The sequence below is a fragment of the Uloborus diversus genome, chromosome 7 (genome assembly GCF_026930045.1).
Source record: "Uloborus diversus isolate 005 chromosome 7, Udiv.v.3.1, whole genome shotgun sequence".
NCBI classification, from domain to species: domain Eukaryota; kingdom Metazoa; phylum Arthropoda; class Arachnida; order Araneae; family Uloboridae; genus Uloborus; species Uloborus diversus.
Window position 1 is genome coordinate 83,438,158 of NC_072737.1, and position 25,787 is coordinate 83,463,944.

The 25,787-nt window shown below is 32.1% G+C and overlaps 1 protein-coding gene across 1 annotated transcript; it reads left to right on the forward strand.

Moving 5' to 3' along the window:
- Positions 1 to 643: 643 nt before the first annotated feature.
- On the forward strand, positions 644 to 25,754 carry LOC129226764 (uncharacterized). The gene is made up of 2 exons (XM_054861394.1): positions 644 to 713; positions 25,240 to 25,754. The coding sequence occupies exons 1-2, from the start codon at positions 644 to 646 to the stop codon at positions 25,752 to 25,754; spliced, it is 585 nt and encodes a 194-aa protein (XP_054717369.1).
- Positions 25,755 to 25,787: the final 33 nt, after the last annotated feature.

Sequence of the window (25,787 nt, forward strand, 5' to 3'; positions counted from 1 at the left end):
AATGAGTAAGGAAATAAGTGAAAAAATGAATTAATAAGTGAAATATTAAATGAAGAAATGAAAATAAATGAATACGTAAGTAATTCAGTAAATGATTGAATGAGTATAAACGAAATAAACTATTTCACTTTACCTTAACCACTTTGTCCCGCATACACTTGACTAATTGTGAAAAATATTTAAAATACAAATAAGCTAAATATTAACTAAATAAATACAGCATCGAATATGAGAAGGTCGCAATTAATATTTAAAATGCTAATTACAAGAATTTTATCATTTGATAATATCAAAATAATTTTTGACTTACAACAAAATATTACAATTTGAGTATCAGTTTTTGAAAATTGCTTCTATTATCATACGTTTTGCTTTTTTTTCCTTTTTTGTGACTGGCTGGAATAGACTGCATATGTTAATACACAGTTAAGCTATTACTAGGTAAGTGGCACTAAAAACGGAGCAAATATTTCACCATTTCACTTTGCTCCGCTAGTTCATTTTGCCCCACATTGCCCTACATCCGTCTTCGGCTTTTATTCAATTTAAGTGCAATTAATTGATGTGGTTTATAATGAAAATCAGGTAGGTTGGAGAAGAGCGCAATATGTGGTAAGGCGCAATATTGAGCAAAATACGCAATATGGGGAGAACCAAATTTAAAGTTATTGGAGAAAAGGAAGAATGGAGCAGTGAAAATGAAGATGAAAATGGTAATGTGTGTGTTCATTGTGCAAGGTCAATTTCAAATGATCAGGGGTAAACAATGGTTTCTACTCAAATAGGTCATATAGACTGCACACGGTATCGAAAAATTGTATTATTTGTTTGAAGTAAAAATAGTAGTTTGTTTATGAAATGCAAATTCTAGTTGTTGTTTTGTTGATACTCTATAGCAGGTTTATAAGCCGTTTAAACAACCATTTCTGGGTTGTTGTTGTTTTTTTTTTTTTTTTTGTTTTTTGTTTTTTTTTAAAGCTATTACATAACTAAATTTGTTGGTTTAGGGTAAACCGGGGCACGTTTACGCAGTGCCCTTAATCATAATAATTATATATTAAAAATTAGCAGACTTTTATCCTTTTTTGAGAATTGTATTTGTATGAACTGAAATGTTACGAAATTTTTTGCAAGTTAAAAATAAATCCAAACTTGGCGACGGCGCAATTTTACGCGTTGAACTTCGGAGCACCATTACGATCGTTCTTACTGTGTCTTACTTAAACGTGCCCCTGACACTTTTTTCGCTCCAAAATGTCTCAAACATTTTTAGTATTTTCCGGCTATTTAATAATGAAAATTGCCATTTAATTTTTAATTAAGTTACACATTCGTATCTTATAGTTTCCAATCATATAGTGCCCTCTTCACGCCCCTTCAACTTCACTTCATACATTATTCAGTATGTAATAAATTTCTTTTATTTTAGCAATGGTAAGACATTACGTTTAAAACACTAACAGAACCATGTTAAGTGTCAAAATGAATATGCGTAAACGTGCCTGGTGTCCGGGGCAAGTTTACGCAACCTACTTGGACTCAAAAATAATTTTTTAATGGTTAAAAACACAAGCTGAGCAACAACCGAATGTACCAATTTTGAATCCATTAATTGCTTCATAAAACCGCAATAAAAATTAGAAAATTCATTGAAAAAAATCCGCGTAAACGTGCTCCGGTATACCTTAAACTTTAAAAACTGAAAGGATCCTAATCCCATAAAAATAAATTTCATATCAAGCTCAACATTTTTTTTTTTTTTTACATGTTAGTTGTAAGTGAGAAGCATTATTTCGGTGGCTTTTAATTACCCTACGGGTAAACAATACGACTAAATATTTCTGGGTTCAACTTCGTCCGTCCTAACACGCACTTGCTGCCATCTAGTGTTGGAAGGAGAAAGAAAATATGTTCCGTTTGATAGAAAAATCCATGAGATATTTTATAAAAAAATATTCTAAAAAAAACGACGTACGACAAACATCTTATATTAATCGAGTGTAGAATGCGTGAACTAAAGAGCATGAAAGGGCAGCTGAAGAGTTGCCCCATCTCCTGTATCTAGGTATCTGAAAATCCTTGTATCGCTTATAGTTTTATTCATGGGCGCCCTCAAGTTTAATGGTGCAATATTTCATCTCTCCACTCTCCAAAACAATTGAATTTCTCAACCGTATTCCTCGTAAATGGAAACAACTAAATATATAGTTTTTTAGAGCCTCAAATTTCCAACTATCTTTGCAAAAAGCGCGGCATTGTGTATCTAACAAACAGTTAACAGTAAATAAAATTTTAATTAGTTTACATAAAAACAAATCCGTTCAAAACAAACACGGAAATGAAAGCTTACATTTACGATCCTTGAATAAAAAAACAGCTTTAAAGGTACTAAAAAATAGTTCTTCAAAAATATTCTCAGCGTTAAAATAATTAATTTTTTTCCCGTTTTTTAATAGAATTGAGCAATAAAATTACAAGCTAGATTTGAACTAATTATCATCGTAACATTTGCTCTAGTTAACCAAAGAACTTTCATTGGATTTTTTGAACTTCATCCATAGTATAAATCTTCATTTTGTATTTTATAATATGATTGAAATTAGCAAGGATATAATTTAATAGGAAAAATATAACAACTCCATCAGTTATGAGAAGGAAGACCCATGTAAACATTGTATCAGTCTGTCTTTTTTTTTTTTTTCAATATTAATATATGATACTCAATGATAATTTTTTTTAAAAAACGTGTATTTTAAAAGGCTGGACAACGTGGCCAAATTTAAAAATTTAGCGTACAATATTTTTATTGAATGCTTTATTGCCTTTTGACGGATTTTTGCGCGTCTATTGGTCGTTAATGCTGCTCTTAATGAACGATTTCAAAAACTCTATACATCACCAAATACAACACGTAGTTTTCATTAAAACACTGTCCCATTTAACGACTTGATTTATTGATATCTGAGAAATTTTCAAAGCGAAGTTTCCTACTGTTTAGTTAATATAGAAGTATAATTCCTGCATCCACTGCAAAAACATATTGTTACATCTACTAAAATTTTTAGGTGGTTATTTTAAAGGGTATTTTTTACTTTTTTTGGGGGTGCTGTTTTTTTTGGGGGGGGGTCATCGTGATGTTTAGGGGGTACGCCCTTTCTCTTAGGGTTGTGGGCACCCCAATATATATATATATATATATATATATATATATATATATATATATATAAAGAAACGCTATCATATATTGTCTGGACAAGTCAACCAAAATGAACTTCACTACTCAGTTCAATAGGCGCCACTGGCTGCTCTATGATACTGGTAGACAACACATTTGATAGCAATATAAAAATTGAACAAGAAAGAAAAAATTTTTTAAAAGAAGGAAAAAATGAAAAAATCCCAAAATACTCCGGGACCTCCTGAATTTTGTTTCTCTTGTGGTTTAAATATTGTTCTATTTTCTTTATATAAATTTTGTAGCTTAAATATTGTACTATTTTCTTTAGATAAAACTTGTATTTTTCGTTTGTAAAAGGTTCATTGTTTGTATTTCATGTCATGCTGATATTCTGGACTTTCAGTACCCCAATTGCTTGATTTGTCAGATGTCGGGGACTAGTGCTGCTTTTTTAGGCAATTTCGCCAGCAGCACTCACGAAACATCTCATGGTTTTTCTCTACCCTTGGGGAGTACCCCCTGATGAGGCCCTAGGGTATTTTGGGATTTTTTCATTTTTTTCCTTCTTTTAAAAAAATTTTTCTTTCCTGTTCAATTTTTATATTGCTATCAAATATATATCTTAATATATAAAAATCAATGTCCTGAGATAACATATATATATATATATATATATATATATATATATATATATATATATACATATATATATATATATATATATATATATATATCAACGCACAGCCGAAACCGCTGAAGCTTCAGACTTGAAATTTGGCAGGCATGTCCGCATGATTACGAAAGTAACCACTAAGAAAGGATTTTTCGAAATCTCAATTAGTTCGGAGAAATTAATTAAAACCTCTTAATTTCTGCGAAATTAAAACCTGTCATTGAAATTCAAATCCCTTATTTTCGAAGGCTTTCCTCCATTCAAATCATTATTCAGTACTTCATCTCAACTTTTGGTCGATAGCGAACTATAAATTTGATATTGTTTTTGTTTCTCACGTGATTCTTCGAGGCTTTTCTCAAGTCAAATCATAATGTTTCTGTCTTTTGCTTTCATTTTTTCAAAACTAGAAACGAAGTTTTTAAGAACATCATCACAGGCGGACTATCCTTTTGAATTTAGAAGAGTGCAGTTTCCTGTTAAAGTTTGCTTTGCAATAACCATTAATAAGTCACAAGGACAGACATTAAAAGTAGCAGGGATCGATTTAAGAGAAGACTTTTTTTCACACGACCAATGTTATGTAGCTTGCTCCAAAGCCAGTTCAACAAGCAGTTTAATAATTTTAGCACCAGAAAAAAAACTAAAAATGTTGTATACAAAGAAGTTCTAGCTTAAACATAGGTATAACAATAAAATGTGGATGACCTGTGTTTGCAAAGATAATCAATACTTTAAAAGGATCGTTAATAACAGTTAAAGATCGGTTAAGGACAAGGGCATATATATATATATATATATATATATATATATATATATATATATATATATATATATATAAGGAGTCCAGGGTCCCCGGGATCCTCCCCAAATTAGAAAAAGTTATAGGTAATAAGTAATTGTTATAGGAGATTTTCGAAACTAGGTGCACTAAGCACTGTTAACCTCTGCTAATTCCATTACCCGAGCAATGCCGGGTACGGGAATGCTAGTATATAGATATATACATACACACAGTCGAACCTCCATACATCGAAGTAGCAAATTGCCAGAAAAAAATTCGATACATAGAAACGATTTTTATTTTATCGTAAAAAAAATCTTCTAAGACTTATTTAAAGCTAATTTTCGTGTATAAAACCCAATTTCTAATTTATAAAAGCATTGGATTGAATGAAAGTTAATAATTAAAAAATTAACAGAATTTACATTTTTGCGCCTTCATACATCTTCATTCTTCGTCAATTCAACTTGATCCGCAACATTAGGGGATTTTCGTTTTGACAATGTATTCGAAAGAAAAGTAAAAAATCAATCTACTTAACTTGAATGATTTTTACTGAAGCTAAAAAGATTAGGAATGACAATCAACAGACAAGAGGGATAACTTGAAACCTGATTTTACAATGTTACTGGTTACAACTAAGATTTAAAATACAACTGGAGGGACTTAAAGAACTACAGAACGGAACACAATGACCTATCTACACACCCCTCAACCCCAGATTCCTTATGAGTTCCGTAGCAACCTTTAGTGAACATAATTTTCTCCCCTAAACTTCATTTTTCATGAGGCAAACAGTCTAAAGTGGAAAAAAAACCTACGTATATCTCGAAAAAAATCGATATATAGAGATTTTTCGATAGATAGAAACAATTTTTCTATGTAATGAACACAGAAATTTGCTGGGATTTCGATACATAGAAAATTTTTGAAATGTGGAAGTTCGATATATGGAGGTCCTACTGTATATATATATATATATATATATATATATATATATATATATATATATATATATATATATATATATATATATATATATATATATATATATATATAAGGGTGGTCCTTATTTTTGAAGTTGCAGATATTTTACGCGACGCCCCCTCAATTCGTTCCATTGTACAAATAAATGATCCTTGCAAAATTTTAAATCAATCCATGAATATTAACACGTGCCCCCAGGGCCCCCTATTTTGAGTTTCGAAGAAAAAATTGCGGATTTTCTCATTTTTATGTAAAAATATTCTAACGTTTTATATTTAAAGTAATTTTGAACCTCAATAGGTGCTGCTACTTCCAGATCGACCATTCTCTCACTTTCATTCTGTAAAATTTAACATGTTACAGAGAATAAAATGTACACCAATGGCCTTGGGTCAAGCGTACCGCTCTTCTGCGCTTGTTTCAACCAAGCGAAATGGGAACGTTTCTTCCCATCCAGATGGACACAAGGGATTCTATAGTCCATTAAGGAATGACCTATGCCATTAATGAACGATCTTTGACAACAACAAACTGCCTCCTTCAGGCTTTGGGGGATGCTGATTTACAAATTCCCTGTGTATGTAATAGGTGTGTCAAATAGAGGCGCAAGGTTCCAATACCATAAATATAAGTAACTGCAATTATATTTGAATTCGCTGTTCTTTAGTTATAAATATACCTAAATGCTTATGCAATTTTTAATTTTTAAAATATAAATTTCGAAAAATCCCCGATTACTGCTACCATAAAAATATACTGTATGTTCCATAGCTAAATTTAAATTTTAAAAAATATTCAGATCGGAACAATGTAGAAATCAATACTTTAAATTAATTTTCTTCTATTTAAGTACATAGTCCTTTATTATCATCAAATTCTTGCGATTCACAAGATTTAGAAACCGAAATGGGTATCTATCTATCCTAACCTGTTGAACTTTTGTTTTCTACAGCTGGATTACCACAGCCAGGGAGATTAAAGGGAAGGAGATAAATCTTTACTATGCAGAAGTGGCAACGTTTGTTCACTTTTTCCAGAGGGCGCTGTATGTGCACCGCTCCCGTCAATCGCAGCAGATCAATGTAAATGATGCTAAGTTTCTCATTTTTTTTAGAGGCAGCTATTAAAGCAAAATAAAGAAAAAACTGCTGGAAATTGGTTGTAATAAGGGGCCAATATAGTGGACGATGTACGGCTTTCGTCTACAGGAAGTTAGCGCAGTATTTTGATAGAAAAATGTATTTTATTTTTCATCACCAACTTGCCGAATTCGTCTGCTATTAATATTGCGCTGTGCGATGTTTTATTTTTTACGAGTGTGAATGTTTCTATTCCTGAAAATAATTGACGAAATGAGAATGTAGTAGAATTAATTACGTAAATACTTTTTTTAATTAGTTGTAAATTTCGTGACATGCTTCGAGAACTAATTAAAGCGAAACAATTTTTTGCTTTCACGACCTTTAACAGAAAAAAATAAATGTTAATGTTCTATTCACTTAACTTCAAGCTGATATTGATTGTAATAATTTTATTCACGTGTTTACTCACTGCTTAAACAGAATTGTTATCATTATTTTTTTATTATTATTGCATTTTTTTCTACAACCAAATCGGAAAAAAATCGGGAAACCTTTTTTATTTAAAAAATACACATGATTATTTTCAACAGAAAACCCCACAAACTATCTCAAAAAAGCGTTCCAATGTATAATTTTTTTGAATGAATAAGGTTTCTCGATTTTTTTTCCATTTGGTTGTCGAAAAAAATGCAATCTGTTTAAGCAGTGAGTAAACACGTGAATAAAATTATTATAATTAATATCAGCTTGAAGTTAAGTGAATAGAACATTAACATTTATTTTTATCTGTTGAAGGTCGTGAAAGCAAAAAATTATTTCGCTTTAATTAGTTCTCGAAACATGTCACGAAATTTACAACTAATTATAAAAAGGATTTACGTAATTTATTCTACTACATTCTCATTTCGTCAATTATTTACAGGAATAGAAACATTCCAACTCGTAAAAAATAAAACATCGCACAGCGCAATATTAATAGCAGACGAATTCGGCAAGTTGGTGACGAAAAATAAAATAAATTTTGCCATCAAAATACTGCGCTAACTTTCTGTGGACGAAAGCCGTACATCGTCCACTATATTGTCCCCTTATTACAACCAATTTCCAGTAGTTTTTTTCTTTTTTTGCTTTAATAGCTGCCTCTAAAAAAATGAGAAACTTAGCATCATTTACATTGATCTGCTGCGATTGTCGGGAGCGGTGCACATACAGCGCCCTCTGGAAATAGTGAACAAGCGTTGCCACTTTTACACTAGCAATCCCGTAGGACATTTCTCTCCTTCTTCCTACTCCGTGACCACAGCAAAAGAGCTTGACAACTATTGATATCTGCTCGCCTTTCATCGCTGTTAGACAAATGCCATATTAGGGATAAAGATGTTGTTCATTTATTTACAGCCTATATAGATGCAGTAAATTTAAATCCAAATGACCTAGTGATCAATCGTACATTCCTTAAGAGAGCAAAAGAAAATCTTCGAGAGGTAAAATTAAATTTCATGAATTTAAATTTAGATTTTGTAGTTATTCACTGGGATACAAAGCTACATCCAGATGTAACTGGAAAAAGAATGCCAACAGAATTACCGTGATAGCTTCAGGTCCTAATATTGAACAGCTACTCGGAATTCCTTAGATATTTCTTCAGTTGTATATGACATCTTAGATGATAGCTCTTTATTGCTAACTGTTCTAGCTGTAGTGTTTGACACAACGACTTGCAATACCAACCGTATAAATTGTGCATGCAATTTTTTAGAACAAAAACTGAACGGTGATGTATTACATTTGGGTTGCCATTATCATGCACTTGAAATCGTACTGTAGAGTGTGATCTTAAAGAAGTTCTTGCCTTTTTTAGTTCTAGATCAGATATTCAATTATTTAAGCACTTCAAAATTTTGTGGAAAGATCTCCATCATTCAGAACTTATAACATTTTAATCAAGTACACATACCACTTAAATTCTAAAAGACGAAATGGATGACATATTATCGTTCGTAAAAAGCGGAATTGAGAAAGATTACAGAGAATTCTGATAACTTGTAATAATATTTCCTGATGAATTTCCTCCTACAGGGATATGTTTTCGGCAACCTGGAGCTTATCCCTGAGCCACATGGGTGGCAAAAGGAATTTTTGTTTGAAAATTTTTATATTTAGGAAATAATTTAAATTGACCTTACATGAAAAGAAAGCCCTTCAATGCTGTTTTACAAAGCTCTTTTATAATTAAATGCTGTTGAAGATATGGTTTTTCGCAGCAACCCAATCGAGGCTCCTTTGAATAATATAATAGTTCTGAAAAACTAGTAGCGTACAAAATGACGACAAACATGCAGCAGAAGAAGAGATTGGAAAATTCATAAATCACTTATGGTATTTAGGGGGTAAGGGGCATTCCACGGTATTTTTGACATTATGTAGAGTTCGTAACGTGACCTTTTTTTGCCATAACTTTTTAATTTACCGTTTGATTTGCAAATTATTTTGATTTGACGTGTGTTGGTAGGAAAAGATCAAAATAAAATAATATGCTAATCAAACAGTAAATTAAAAAGTTATGGCAAGAAAGGTCACGTTACGGACTCTATATAAATGTCAAAAATACCTTGGAATGTCCCATAAACTAGTAGCTTTGTCCGTATTGGATGAAGGAATTTACTTTGAAGATAGGAAAAGACTAGTCCAAAAAATGCTTGCGATAAGGAAGACGTGTCTGATGACTGTTTAACAAATTTCAGATAACAGTAGATGATTTAGAATACTTTCTTAGTAAAGATCTTTCTCTTTATAGAATCAATTACGAGTCAATAAAATTGTTTGATAAGTATCAAATACTAAAAGATTTTTTCCTATTTGATCCTGATTCATGGCAAAATGTTTAAGCTATTTAAAGGAAAGAGAGATTGTTAAAATACTGAAAATTGTGAATGATACAACTGAAAAAGGAGCACAATATTAATCGAAGAATTTCACAACTAATTTACCAAATATGAGCCACAAAGCAATTTATTTTAAAGACCGTCCAAGGCTATCGGAAAAAAAATACACACTATCGAGATACATTGTGAAAAGCGTACGATTAAGGAAAGTTTCTAAAGCATTATTTTATTCTTATTCAAAGTAAAATTTTTAGATGATATAAAGTAATTAAAAAGGTTAATTTTAGTGCTAACTCACTATAAAAATATTTTGCAAACCTAGGAGAAACGATGTACTGGGTCTGAAGTAAAAACTCGGAAGATTTGTGGGAAAATTATCAAAAGTGTTAAATTTGAACGACCTAGGGGCACGTGTTATTATTGACTGATCGAGTTCAAATTTTGCACACGTTACTTTTTATTATAGTGTCACAGAACTAGGGGGCGTCACTTGTTGAATTCCGCAAAAAAAAATTTCCCATATAAATAAGGACCATCCTAATATATATATATATATATATATATATATATATATATATATATATATATATATATATATATATATATATATATATATATATATATATATATATATATACAGTGGCTCCCAAAAGTGTTCGTACACTTTGAAACTTTTTAGTAAAACCAAAATAATTCGAATATGAAGTCCAATATTTTTTCACATCATTCCTATGTCATTCTAAATACAACCCATTGGTTTCTTCAAAATATCGACGGATTTTCTTTCTGAAATGGGTCAAAAAACGAAGAGACAGAGAAATAACACGCCACAAAAGTCATCGTACATCGAATATTTTCGAATAAATTCATGATTAAAATTATCATATGCCGTTTTATTAATATTTTTTGCATTGTGTTGATCCTTATAAGTCATTTGGCTTTAATTTTTCGTTAATTTATTCCTTAATATTGTGCTTATTACTATAAAGTGGCTGGTATTCGTAAAAAACCACAAACACCATTTGAAATTTGATTTTTTTTTCTTACAGTGAAGGTAAATTGGCTTGAGAAGTCTCTAAATTAGTTAATTTATTCCATTCTATAGAAAAAAAAGCTTAATAAAATGCTTTAAAGAAAGGAATCGGACCCAAAACAAGGTATGAAAAGGTCAACCGGCAAAGTTGACAAAATGTGATCGGAGACTTAAAGTTAAAAAAATTATGAAAAATACACATTTGAGTGCTGTAAAAGTTTCTACAGAGTTAAAAGAAAAGTTTTACGTTTAATTTTCACCTGAAATTTTTCGCCAAGTTCTCTGATTAGCTGGATTAAATGGGGTCTCTTCCCGCAGAAATTTTCTTGGTCGTGCGTAAAACAGAAAGCTTACCCTTTTCGTCGCAAAATCAATGGTAAATAAGCTCAAAACGTTTTAGAATTACGTCTTACTTACAGATAAAAATGAATTCAACATTTTCGGTTAAATTGTTGTATAATTGTAAGTAGGAAAAAAATAGGAACTTAATCTTCAGAACTTAGTTGGATCAGTTAATCAGGACGGAGGAGGAGTTCTAGTGTGAGGGTGCTTACCAGCATCAGGACAAGGTAGTTTGGAATTTTTTGATGAAATAATGAATCATGATGTTCCTTTAAATATTTTAAAAACCAATTTTGAACTCTTAGCCAAAAATTTGGTTATTGGAAACAACTTGGTTTTTTATCAAGATAACGATAAGAAACACACGGTTTTCAACGTTTGCGTCTATTGCCTCGAAAATTGTCCTAAAGTTTAGAAAATACACCCTCATTCTCCAGATTTGAACCTAATGTAACGTATTTAGAGATATCTGGAGGCTAGATTACGAAAATACGGCTTTAAAACGAAAATAGAGCTAGAAACAGTAATACTCGAAGTGTGGTTGAACAATTACTCAGAAATTATGCAAAAAAAAAAAAGAAAGAAAAAGAATGAAATCTATTCCCAGACGTTTAAAAGGTGTTATGAATACAGTATGATATTCTACTAACTAATAACTTAATAAAAACTTAGATTATTCAATAATATATAGACATTTTATAAAGTGAACGAAGACTTTTATGAGATAAAATTTCCGGCACTTTTTGGTATTTGAATTTTTAAAAATTAAGCTTTAATATTTTTAAAATCATTTCATGTAGTTTTGTTAAACATTGATCATAGATTTTATAATTAAATACCTATTCCGAAATATTAATTCTAACCAATGGATTGGAGCCTATTTCTTTGAAAGTCGTAGGTGTACGAAGACTTTTGGGAGCCACTGTATGTGTGTGTGTGTGCAGATGTGTGTGGTGGACATTCTTACGACTAAATGTATTTTTTAATTAAAGCTGAAAGACAAGCTATAAATTAAATGAATTTCAAATATTAAATTACTTTTTGATATATATTGTTTGACTCCCTGTAGACAATTCTGTAACATACATTTATAATCACATAGCAATGTCGATTCTTTTTAAATGATTATGACAAATTTTGCCCGAAGAATAAATTTATAAGAGAAAATGAAGTACTAATTAAAATATAATGAATAAAGCTAGATTTAAGAGTTTATCCTTTATTAATTATCGTCTTTGGTAATAAATAGTAAAAGTTGAAAGTTCTAGACTACATTATCTGTCACCGCCATAGGCATGGGCTCAGGGCACTAGTTAAACTCTTTTATCATGCTGAAAGAAAAGACTTCGTGTTAGTCAATGTGTAAGAATTATTATTTAATAATGGTTAGAAAATCCTGCATTTATAATTGTTCCTCTTATCAATTAGTTTCAAGGGCGGATATTTCTTTCTTGATAACCAGAGAATTCAATTTTCTTATGAACCTAAATAGTTTTTTTGCTCACATCATTTAGCTCTCAGTTTCGTGGGAAACTTTGGACACAATTAATTAATGTCAAGCAATTTTCTGATGAATTTTGATGTGAATATTGAAATTTATTGTATCTAATCTGTTTTGAAGTAAATGTTTTCGCGAGAAATATTCAACCAGTAACTACATTTTGTTCTTTTTATACTGTTAAATTGAGATTTTTAACTGCTATTCGGAAAGTTTTTAAACAAGACTATTAATGGGAAAATATTTTAAAATCTTAAATGTTTCCAAGTTGTAAATATTAAGTCATGTTTTTTCAGTATTAATGTGTTGAACTAGGTGTTTTATTTAGAATTTTTGGAAAGTGGGAGGGAAGGTTCGCTTATTGTAAAGCTTGCGTATGGAACAATGGGGGGTATTACTGGCCCCCGGGGGGGGGGGTTAAATTAACGCTGTCGGAGAGACGCTAAATCAAAAAGGTCGAATGGAAACAAGAAATAAATTATTCCTATTTCGTAATTTATGACGACCAATGTTGCGACGTACAGTAAATGGGGCAATTAATATGAAGAGTAAAAGCAACATTCGAACCCAAATATTTTTTGTCAATATGCGTTAATTAAAATTTAAGTTTAAAATTTTATATTTATAACTGTCTAAACAATTTATCCCCAGTTTCGCCGACATTTCAAATTCCCCCCCCCCCCCTTTAATATATCAAAAGGTATGGTTAAAACGGGAAAACAAGGGGGGGAGGACTAAATGTCGGCGAAACTGGGGAGACACCCTCTAGGCCTTCATTAAAGTATTCAGAGCCCCATTTTACCGATTGATAAAATTAAACTTAGTGAATAGTCAACTGATAGTATTTCTATCCATGCTTGGTTCTTTGTGAAGTATGACGAGAAATTAAATATTTTTCAGATCGGTAAAATAGTACTTTTAATATGGCAGTTTGGCTCACATTTTTACAGCTATCAGTAGGACTATTTTCCCTCGATGGAAGTCACATGTTTCGTCAGCCATACGTTATGGAGCCTTCAATTTTCTTTTTAACACTTTGTATGCAGTGAATACTGTAAAAGCACTTATTTTTCACGACGCTTTCATTTTCGCGACTTTCGCAAGCCCGTCGTAATCGCGAAAGTTTAAACCTCACGAAATATTTTCCCTTAACAAAATTTTCAACTTTCGGATCTGTTCATATAAAATTCGCGAAATTTTCACCACGTAAAATCATGATCTTTTCATTTTCGAGGTAATGGAGTTGTTTCCATCAGTCAAAAGTACTGATTTTACTCATTGAAGTTGATAGATCGAGCAAAAAAAAAAAAAAAAAAAAAATAACATGGAGCGAGGAAAATCTTTAATTTTTTCAAAACGTTTAATTTTTAATTAATTTTTTTAAATGTCCGATTTTTTAGATTAGGCGTGGTCTTTATGACGTCACAAGTGATGTACTTTCGCTTCTGTCTTCCGCGTTTCCAGGTTATGATGATTCCGAAGCGAATTAAATATTGCGCACTACGCTTGCTATCAACCATATCGCTGCCAGTAAATGTATGTAAAGAAGAAAATTAAATATTACGCTCTGCGCTAATGGCATCAGTGAATGGCATTTCATCACTTGTGATGTCATGTACTGAAGCGTAAAAAAGAAAATTGAATCCGCGCACCGATTAAAATAATTTTTTTTTTAAATTAAACTCTGAAAGATTATTTTAAAAATGGTCAAATCTTATGTTTTTAAGCATGCTCTTTCAGAAAAAAAAAATACTCTTACGGAAACGACCCCTAAAGACTCGCAAAAATAACTGCTTTTACAGTATACAAATATGTGCACGTATCCTAGATAATATCGTATGAATAAGTCGACAAACGTACAAAAATTCAGTTGTAGTCCAGTGAATCTTCAGTAGTATCATAATCACAGCAAAATACACATTTACACCTCCGAGCCGCTATTCCTTGCTTCTCAGTCACGGTTTTGATTTTTAAAACGCCATGGCTGAGGGTATAAAAATGCGATTTCTCTAATGTTCGTTTTTTATGTCGGTTTTATGTAAGCAGAGAAATAAATCCGCGTGATGAGCTGCTTTACGATCACAGTTCCCTTCCGACAGTAAATATTTGAAAGAGCGACGAAACATTTTTACAGCAGCATGAAGTGCGTAAACTTTGCAAAAGTGGGAGCATGAAAAAAAAATTCTGGCTTCTCCTCCCGGCTAGGTTTTTTAGGATGTGTCAGAGTTTCTGAAAAGAACTTCGAATTTTTCATTACTCGTTCAGATCCGACTTTACATGGATTTTTTTGCATTTAGATTTTGGTCTCGCATAAAAGCTTTAAAAGAGTTTCTAAAAAAATACAAGTAGTTGAATAAATAATTGACAGATATGAAATTTTAATATTTTTTTTATCGAGAATAGATTAAAAGTTGGAATAAATAAAAATAAGAAAAAATACTATTAAAAAAATTCATTTTTGAATTGCATCAGCATTAAATGTAAACCGTTGCAACAGCATTAAATGTAAGCCATTGCAACATCATTAAATGTGAAGCATTTCAACAGCATTAAATTTGATGCATTGCAACAGCATTAAATTTGATGCATTGCAACAGCATTAAAAAAGCATATAATGCTATTGCAATGCAACATTGCCTTTGATTTAAAGCAAAATTAAAGGTTACAATTTTTTTAACGGATTCACGATCATAAATCATAACAAATAGTTACACACATGATGTGAGATATTTTTAACGCCTCTACAAGCGTTTCTTGCATTGAAAATCAGAAAGATACCTCACAAAATTACTCTAGCTTATTTTTACGCTTTGTGTTTTAAATGAAGATTTAGCTTCTTGGAAAATAGGGGAAACAAAGCGGTTGGAGTTTTTTTAAATACAGTAGAACCTCGCTTATACAGGTTTTTCGTAATTCCGAAGCAAATTTTTTTGCATTTTTTAACATTTCACGTACACATAAATAATTTTGACTTGTACGTAACGAAAAACGTATATAAATGCACTAAACATTAGTTTTTTATTTTGATCAATCAATGACGAAGCGTTTGCGGGACCCTAATTTATTCAAACACGACACGTGTTTGAAGCAGTGGACGAATTGTTTGCTGAGAGAAGATGTGAAAAATTATTTTTACATTTTTAAATCTTTTAAACCAGCAGTGCAAAATCTAAGGCCCACGGGCCATATGTGACCCTCAAAGCTGATCCACTTGGACCGTCGTTGTAATCAATGAATGTTATGAAACAAAAAATAAATTCTGAAACTTTCTAAAACTACTGATCATCTTCATTTGGTTTTGAGAATTATTGCAGCAAATTTGAAGCCAAGTAGTCACGAAATGGTCTGTAAAAAGCAGATTCAAAAATTCGTACCAATAAAAATAAACATGTTATAAGTCCGACAGCAATTTTTTGGTTTGTAATGGTTTTTCATTTTTTTTTTTTTTTTTTGTTTTTCCATGCCATCTAGAAAAAATTTAAAATACATAGTTAAATTTCATATTTGTTCTGGGCCGCAAGAGTTAATATGAGGTGTGTCTCGCGGGGGGCGCACTAGGATGGTTCGAAAAAATCGATTTCTTTATTTCAGAATCGCGTTGCCTCTCAACAGCTCAAGTTTGGTAACCTCAGTAAGGAAAAAATAATAAAAAAAATTCTAAGTTGTCATCTTCAATTCGCGGATGAGGCTGAAAACTTGAAAAAAAAAAAATATATATATATATATATATATATATATATATATATATATATATATATATATATATATATATATATATATATATATATATATATATATATATATTAAAAATTGAAATTTTCAGAAAATAATAAAATTTGTTTTTTTTGTATCTCTACATAGTATAAAATGAAGTTCCCAAAAAGCATCTGTGTATTTGTACTCGCAAAACTCGAGAACTACCCGGCCGATTTCGATGAAATTTTCACAATTTGTTCCTTTAAGTCCTGAAAAGGTTTGCAGACCTTTTCGAAAGAAAATCGATGAATAGTTCTTTTTTTATTCCAATTTGGGCCCAATTTTCTAATAAATTCCCGATTACGGGGGTGAAAAATTACTTGCACATATTAATATTACATATCGTTGGAAAGAGTAGAACTTTCCGCATTCTACGCAATTTGCTTCAATGATCTAACTTAATCACGAAGGGAGTTATTTGCATTTTTAGTTCGACTTTGTTTTGGCTTAGCTGAAATTTAGCCACTACTTTCTTCATTAAATCTATCAATAAAAAGTGTAGGGATTGTCCCACAGTTTTCTTCACAAAACTGAAAAGAGCGGCTTTTTTTTACTCCAGATCTGACTCGACCTTTGGTCAAAAGTTTAACCCTCTATCTCCATCGGAAAAAAGTTACAAGCGAATTAATGAAGTTCAAAAATCTGTACTCTATACAAGTTTTTAACCATTTTATTTTCCGTTTCCACGGTAACACTTTTTGAATCCATTGTTTTTTTCCATCTTTCTCATTTTCACTTCTTAAACTTATTTTACTTTGTGTTTCCTTGGTTACGCTTTTTAAATCCATCTTTCTCATTTAAATTTCTAAAAGTATTTCGATATCTGTCATCATTGTTTGGAGAGGAAATTTCGCATGATGGTTTTTTTTTTCTTTTATTTAAGCCTGATTGTTGAATATACGTTACTTGACAAAATTTTTATTTTCAAAGTAGACCGTGCAAAGTCGGGCAACGCAGCTAGTTTTTTCATAATGCAACAACAATAAATTATCAGTATATAGTGTAGTTTGAACCTAAAAAAATATTTTATAGCTGTTACATAAGATCTTTAGTTCGCGCATACGCTTTAGATTGGACAGGAGATTTTAGCCAAATTTAAGGCGTATGCACAAACGAAAGATCTCATGTAAAAGCTATAAAATATTTTTTAGGTTCAAACTACGCTATATACTGACAATTTATAACTGTTGCGTTACAAAAAAAATGTTAAAAAAAAAAACACTTTCTTTTTTTTTTTTTTTTTTTTGAAAAATTTAATTTTTAGCTTTTTTTTTTTTTTTTTACTTTCAGCCTCATGCGCGAACTAAAGATGTCAACTTAGAGTTTTTTTATTATTTTTTCCCAATTGAGAATACCAAACTGCAACTTATAAGAGGTAACACGATTCCGAAATCAAGAAATTGATTTTTTAGAACCACCTTATTGGGCACCACCGTTCTAAACATTTCTATTTAGTGTTGCTACCCAAGTATCACATTTAATTTTACCAATTTTCAAATATTTTTACGCGATTTTTCAAAGGTTTCTCTTTTACACTTGCTCAATTAATCATTGCTCTGAATCCAATTATTTATCATTTTTTAAGTGTAAGGCACGGAAGTACTCTTCCTCAGTACAGCAAAATATTTGAAACCATCATTCTTATTTATCAGAACGATGTTTTGTTCGACATCATTCTTGTTCGACGATATAATCTCAACAATACGTAAAACAAAACGATGAGATTAAACATAAATAAAATCAATAAACGAAATAAATAAAAATAATAATGCGACGGGAAATACGAAATAAAAAAAAAATAAGATTTAGAAAACAGGAATCCAATACGCTTTCTTGACATCTGATTTCGAGTTGTTGATAAGGGTTTTATTGATTTTATAGAATCAAAGTTCTTGTACGTTCTGGTATTACATGAATCTTGACATAATGCATATTGATTTCAGAAAATGTCGCTTTTGTTTTTTCTGTGCGAAATATTCAATAATTCAAAAAGAAACTTAACTGCATTATTGAATAAAAATGTAAACAGGAAATATGTGATGTAACAAGTCAAACATAAAGGAATATTGACTTAAAGCATTTTTGAAACATTGTTACTTCGATACAGGGACATATAATATTATGTTCTGTGAGGAAAAAAATATTTACTCACTAAAGAATTTTTACTTAATATTGTCATGTTATAATTTGTTTTTATTATTGGAGAAGAAGCATTAATCAAAAAGGGAGAAGGGGTGAAAATTTAATGGATAACACGAATTTTGTTTACAAATGCGAAATTAGTCGAAGCAAATAATTTCTTTTTAATCGAGCTGTCATCACAAATTTATTTAAGTACATTTTTACAAAAAAAAAAAAAACATTCTCTAATTGGTACAGTAACATATTCCCTTGTGCCCACCAGGAAGAAAAGGTCATGGTGCAGACTGAGCCGTTAAAAAATTTAGGGGAGGAGGGGGTTGGGGTATTTTTCTTCTTTCTAGAAGTGCTCTCATTTTCGGCGGGTCTTCGGGGTATTTTGAAGGGATGGGCTCTACTCTGAGGAGGGATGGACATCTCTGACATTTCTTTTATCTATGAAAAATCTTACATAATTAAAAGCTGAGCGTATGTACCTATCAATGTATCTATGTACAAGTTACTTCTCCCGAACGCCAGTGAACTGACCACGGAACCAGGTATCAATAGATTCGTAATTTTCCCGTCATTATGGTTGGCTATTTAACATAACTAATGTTCGCCCAGTGGTCGAAAATGAATATTTGAGATAACTTATATGAATTTAACTATTTCGAACATTTTTATTTCTACTCTTATTCATCTTTACTGCATATCTGAAAACATACAATTTTTATATGGAGACACTATACCACAGTAATAATTTATTCCAATTTTGCTTTTTATTTGTTAATCTCAAAATAAATGGATGAAAGGGGATATTTCGCTAATGGGGTCGTTTCCGAAATTTTCAAAGTATCTTTTACTGAAAGAGGATGCTTAAAAACAAAGGTTTTAACCATTTTTTAAATAATTTCAAAAAAAATAATAATTTTTAACAATTTTAATAGGTGCGCAAATTGAAATTAATTTTTTGGCATCAAAAGCGATAAAATGCCACTCATTGATGCCATTACCGCACAGAGCAAATTACCATAACCCGAAAACGCGGTTGAGAGCAAACCGTAAATATTTAGGGCGGCAATGGAGTCGCGCGCCAAAGTACATCACTTATAACGTCATAAAGACCATGCCTTTTTCCAAAATCGGACATTCAAAAACGTTTTAAAAAACAATTGTTGAGAAAATAAAAGTTTCTTCTGGCTCAACATTTTTTTCTCTTATTCTGTCTATTTCAGTGACTAAAAGTAGTACTTTTGATTGAAGAAAACAACCCCATTGAGAAATTGATGTGGTCGACAAATTGCTGGCTTGAATAATATTTATTTTGGATATCATGTTGCTTTGTGTTAACCCTATGTAAATAAATATTTCCCTACTCTTTGTTTACGTATGCAAAGGCAAAACATTTTTCGCGCTGGCATTGGAAACAAATAAATTGACTCCAATTGATAAAAATCAACAATTATCCAATTTTCATAATCTTCTCGTATAAAATGAAGCATCACAAAACTCAATTTATACGTAAAACTTCTGTGTGAACAATGTTACTTATAAAACGTCTACTATTATTGAGTAAGTTGCTTCTTCGTCATTAGAAATAAAAATTTTCAAGTATCAAATGAACGAACTCTTTTCGTGTCAACATATAACTGTCCATTCAAAGACACTGGGTGTCGTAATAATAGCAGGAAAGGTCGATTTTGTGATTTGTTTATGGTTAAGGCCGGTGCATAACTGATGTCACACTTTTCAACATTATCGACCCTCTTCCCCCTTTGTAACAATGTTTTGCACTTCACTATACCCCCTCTTCCCTTTGTCACATGTCACGCTGTTTTTCATAAACGTCCCTATTAAAAAAAAAAGCTTGTTGTCACGTTCATCCCATTATATGCCCCTCTTGTCTTGTCTTTCCTCTCCCTTGTCACAAACTGTTACTAATTCGTGAACCCCACCTTAAACCGGGACTTCATTCGTGGACAGGCCCTATTTTGTGGCAACCGTTTGCAAATATACATTTCCCCCACTCTTTGTTTTCGTATGCAAAGTAAAAACATTTCTCGAGCTGCAGTTAGTGCCAAAAATCTGACGCCAATAGATGAAAATCGTCCGCCAATTTAACAATTGTCGAAATCTTCCCGCATGAAATGATCCTGCAGAACTCAGATTACACGTAAAACTTCTGCATGAACAATGCTTCTTTTAATAAGTTTAATATTATTGAGTAAGTTTCCTTGACCTCTGCCGTTAGAATTATTAAATTCCAAACAGTCAAATGAACGAATCCTACTTGCTACATTAAAAATTGTCCATTCAAAAACAGTGGACGTCGCAATAATAGTGTAAATTTTTAAAAAATCGTGTGTGTGATCTGTTTACGGTTTAGGGGAAAACTGACAAATGAACTTTTCAAAATTTTTGATCTCTCTCCCCTTTGTCGCAAAGTTTCACACTTCACCATAAACCCTCTTCCCTTTGCCACATATCACACTGTTTTTCATAAGCGTTCTTATCAAAAAAAAGCTCGATGTCCCATTTTCCCCATTGTATGTTCCTCTTCCTCTTGTCATTTATGTCCTCCGCCTTGTCACGAACGGTTACAATTTAATGAACCCCGCCTTAAAGAGGGACTTCATTCGTAGTCAGTTCCTTGCAAATAGACATTTCTGTACTCGTTTTTTACAAATGAAAAAGAAAAATATTTAACTTTTTGGCATTGGTGCCGAAAGGGATAAAGTTCGCCAATTTCACAATTATGGAAGTCGTTCTGAATGAAATGATGCCGCAAAACACCCTTAATACTTAAAACTTATGTTCAAACAATATATTTTTTTTTTTTTTTTTTGTAAAAGTAGGCATGATCTTGCCGTTAAGTATAAAATTTCCAACAGTCAAATGAACGAACTCTACTCACGGCAACATGTAATTGTCCATGCGAAAGCACTGGATGTCGTAATAATACGCCAATTTTATCAAAAGTTTCACCTTGAGATCAGTTTGTGGTGATAGCAAATGCAGGTATTATTGGGAGCTGAAACTGAAAGTCGTTCCTCATTCCTCAAAATAATTTATTTAAACATTAAAATCGCGAAAACATAATCAAAATGAAAATATTTTAAATGCACATAGTTACCCAAAAAGCCTCAATAATAAAAACAAATGCAAGTATTTCGTTTCTTTATGCTCAAGCGAGAATTGGCAACACCACAATATTATATCCAGCAGTTTCTTCACGCTAACTATGTCGCGTGAAAAAGCAAATAAAAATGAATTTTCACTAACTTTTAATTGCTTCTAGCGGTGTTTCTAGCCAACATAGCGATTTCGATTTTCGCGCAGTATAACCGGGTAAACCGTATTTTAAAGCATTTTTTGCGAGCTTTCCATTTATACCAAGCTCGAAGCAATAAAATGCATTTTTCGTGTAGAAAAAGAGGTTAAAAAATGAATTAAAACTCAATGATTCACGCTTCCAACAATGTTTTTCAACAATAGAAAAGAGATAAAATTAAAATTTTTGAGTTTCGCTAACTAAAAAACGCTTATAACTTTTTTTCTAATGGATGTAGGTTATTGGACCTCGGGCGCCCTGACAATTTTTTCGTTAGGGGCGTTTTTTAAAGACCTTTCGAACCATATCAAATTCGAAAAAATTGGATCATTCGTTCTCGTAGAAGGAGCCATTTAGGACGAAAATGCGTTTTTTATTAATATCTCCGTTAATTAGCGTTTGATTTCAAAAAATTTTATTGATGACACTAAAACTCGGCAATAGCTACCGAACAAAAAAAGAATGAAGGAAATCGGTACCGAAAAAAACGGCTTGCCTATTAATACGTAAAGATACTCAGATAAAAACTAGCGGAAATATCAATTCGCAACTCCAGATCTCGAATATGCTACCTTGCGGATATTTACAAAACTGCCAAAAAAACTAAAACATTGCGTTCCACGTGTTCATTTTGGGCAAAACAAACAGTTTGTTATGTGTATTTTTTTTTTATTTGCGTAATTCATCATTTAGAATCGTCATTCGCAACAGCGTAACATCAAAAATATCTGATATAAACTGTGAGTACACATTTAATTTATCTTGTTCTGAGTGAATTTGAATAAATATCAGTTTTTCCATTCGATGAAAAAAAGCGAACTTAACAACATTGACTGGACACTAGGGTAATGCTGAAAAATTACTCTTTTCCTTAACCTAATTCCACATAAATGATTTAAATAACCTTTGTTACTACAGCATCCAACTGAAATAGACAGTATGCCAATAAATTTTCTTGAAAATATTTATCGCAGAACAGATTGAAAAATCCAGAAAGAACGTTAAGAATTTGAACAATAAAAAATAAAAGTTTGGAATTTTTATCGCTAAAATATCGCGCCAACTTTACTTTATTGCTCTGCAAAAGCTGTCATTATCGGTGGAAGAGTCCCGCCAAAAATCTGTTTATAGGGTTATGGTTTTAAAATTGTGTGAAAGAATAATGTATCTTGACAAGATTTCGCATATCAGTTAAATCATTTCCATGACGAATGAATTAAATGCATGATGATTTTTTTTGAGCAATCACGATTGCTTATTGTTCTCATTTGACTGTTTTGATGTCCTATCTTTTTATTTTCCCACCGCCACCCTCCGCACCCTGTCGCCGTCGACCGGCTCCTCACAATGCTGCTCCTATAGCGAAAGCCGTCTCCAGGTTGCATCCATGTCCTACACACACGCGCATACATACGCAGCTACACACACACACACGCACGTACACACACATACACACAACTACCCACACATTCATGCCTGCACACTGACACAAACACATATGCCTACACACATACACATTCCCCCCCCCCACACACACACACACATACGCACATTCATATGCACAACTACCCACACACTTATGCCAGCACACAGACAAACACACACATACACATACCCCTACACACAAACACACATACCCCCACACACAAACACACACGTCTACATACACACACTTGTGATTGCGAAAAACATAATTTGAATTCAAGATGTCAAAATTCAAATTATTTATTTATTTTTTTTTTTTTTTTTGATATCCAATCATATAGTCATAGAAATAAATTATCTAGTGTTAAATGTTACTCTTGACAGTCAGTCACGCATGTGCACTATGTGACACAAATGTCAACAAATGTCGGAAATGTCACAAAAATGTCAACAAATGCCGGAATCGTCACGAAATTGGACATAATATGTACTAATGTATAGAAAAAACGGTACAAAATGAAAATGCTGTTCGAAGCGAACCAAAAATTTATGAATTCCGAATTCAACATCGTGAAAATGGCTGCTTCAGAACAACTTACTGTGTGTTCTGCATTAATTTTTTTACTTTCGTAATACTTTTTGATTTCTAATCTCTTTCTACATGGGTCAAAATAACCAAAAGACTTTCAAAAATCTTTTCAAATGAATAAAGAACAAAAAATCATACATGCGAACAAAAATTTCTGTCATTTCCTAAGTTAAGAAGCAATTTATACGTTACAGCGTGCGTTTGTTTTAGTTTTTTCATCCACCATTAGACAGTGACTGCAGCGCCCCCTACAGTTTGTTGGAGTTGCGAATTAAAAACTATTAATTATAATACTTAGGTTTCGACATAAAATCCCAAATTTTCGAAGGCTTTCCTCCATTCAAATTATTATTCAGTGCTTCAACTCAACTTTCCGTAACAATGCTTTAGTTAAAATTTGTAGCGTTAAGAAAATCATTGAGAAGAAAGATCTGTTGCTAATTCTTTTACTCGACTGCGCGTGCGCGACGCAATGGATGGTAATTTGTTTATGAGTTTATGTATGTATGTTTGTTCTTATGTGGCGTTGTACACACTAAACTTCTTGTCCGATTTAAATAAATCTTACGTCAATTGATTTGTCTTAATCTTGGGAGTGTCACTAAACACATAACAGTAATCAAAATTCACTATATAAACAACCAGTCGCCATATTGTCAGTTTCGGATCGGATCGCGCGCTATCTGCGTCCTACACAGCATGCGACAAATGCAGGTAGCGTTTTCGCTGCCTGAATTGTTTGTTTACTTAGTCTACTATCGATTTTCATCTCTAATATGTTGCATGAAGTGCCCTTCTCAGTCAAAATTATTACCACGTAATGATAATTCTCTAGTATTATATTTTCATCCATATTTTTAATGTCTTTTAATTCTTAAATTTAATTATTTTATTTCTATTTAACACAAACTGCCGAATGGCAACACGTAATTAAAAAAAAAGTGAAAAAGACGCACGAGATCGTGTTCCATGAATTTGGTCTTGAGAAAATAAAAATGACGACTTCTTGAAGTATATGTGATGTAAATAAAGTTTTGTCGATTTTTATAAAATAATGGAGTCAAATTCTTTTACAAAATTAGGGTGTTGTTATAAACCTTCACAACACTCTCAGTGGTGACCCGGTGGACAAGAAAAAAAGGAAAATTTGATATTAACACATCTAGGTTTGCCCATATACACATTGATCTAATAGGACCACTACCAGAATCTGAAGGAAAGAATTACTGCTTAACGGTAATTGATAGGGCAACGCGATGGCCAGAAGCATATCCTATTTGTGATATGACAGCACCAACTGTCGCTAAGACGTTGATGTCTGAATGGATTTCAAGATTTGGTTGTCCAGAAAAAATTACATCAGATCAAGGTCGTCAATTTGAGTCTGAGCTATTTCGACAATTAACTCGATTCATTGGTGCCGAAAAGATAAGAACTTCACCATACCATCCTCAATCAAATGGTCTTATTGAGAACTGGCATCGACCATTAAAATGTGCTTTAAAAGCTCGACGAAATGAAAAATGGACTGAAGTTCTTCCCACCATACTCCTAGGATTCCGTGCAGCAATTAAAACGGATCTGAATGTTTCACCAGCCGAACTTGTTTATGGAACTTCACTTCAACTTCCAGGAGATTTTTTCGATGAACATTCGGTTATAAAAAGCCCTGAAACTATGATACAGAAGCTAAGAGATATATTTCACGATTTTGCTCCTTTACCGACAAAATCACATTCTAATATTAAGCCTTTCGTATCACAAGACTTAAAAACTTGCACTCATGTTTTTATCAGAAATGATGGGGTGCGGAAAAGTCTTCAGCCGCCATACAACGGACCTTATGCAGTCATCAAGCGCGGCGCGAAAGTGTTCAAAGTAATGATAAAAGGCAAAAATGTCACTGTGTCTGTAGACAGGCTAAAACCAGCATTTCTGTCTGCTGACAAGGACAATGTTAACCAACCAGAAGAAGAAATGCGTAAAAAAGATGAAGAAACTTCATATAGGACAAAATATGGACGAACAGTTCACTTCCCAAAGAATTATGGACATGTCATTCGTGGTTAATGCGTGACTTTTGGCAACGCATTTATTATCATC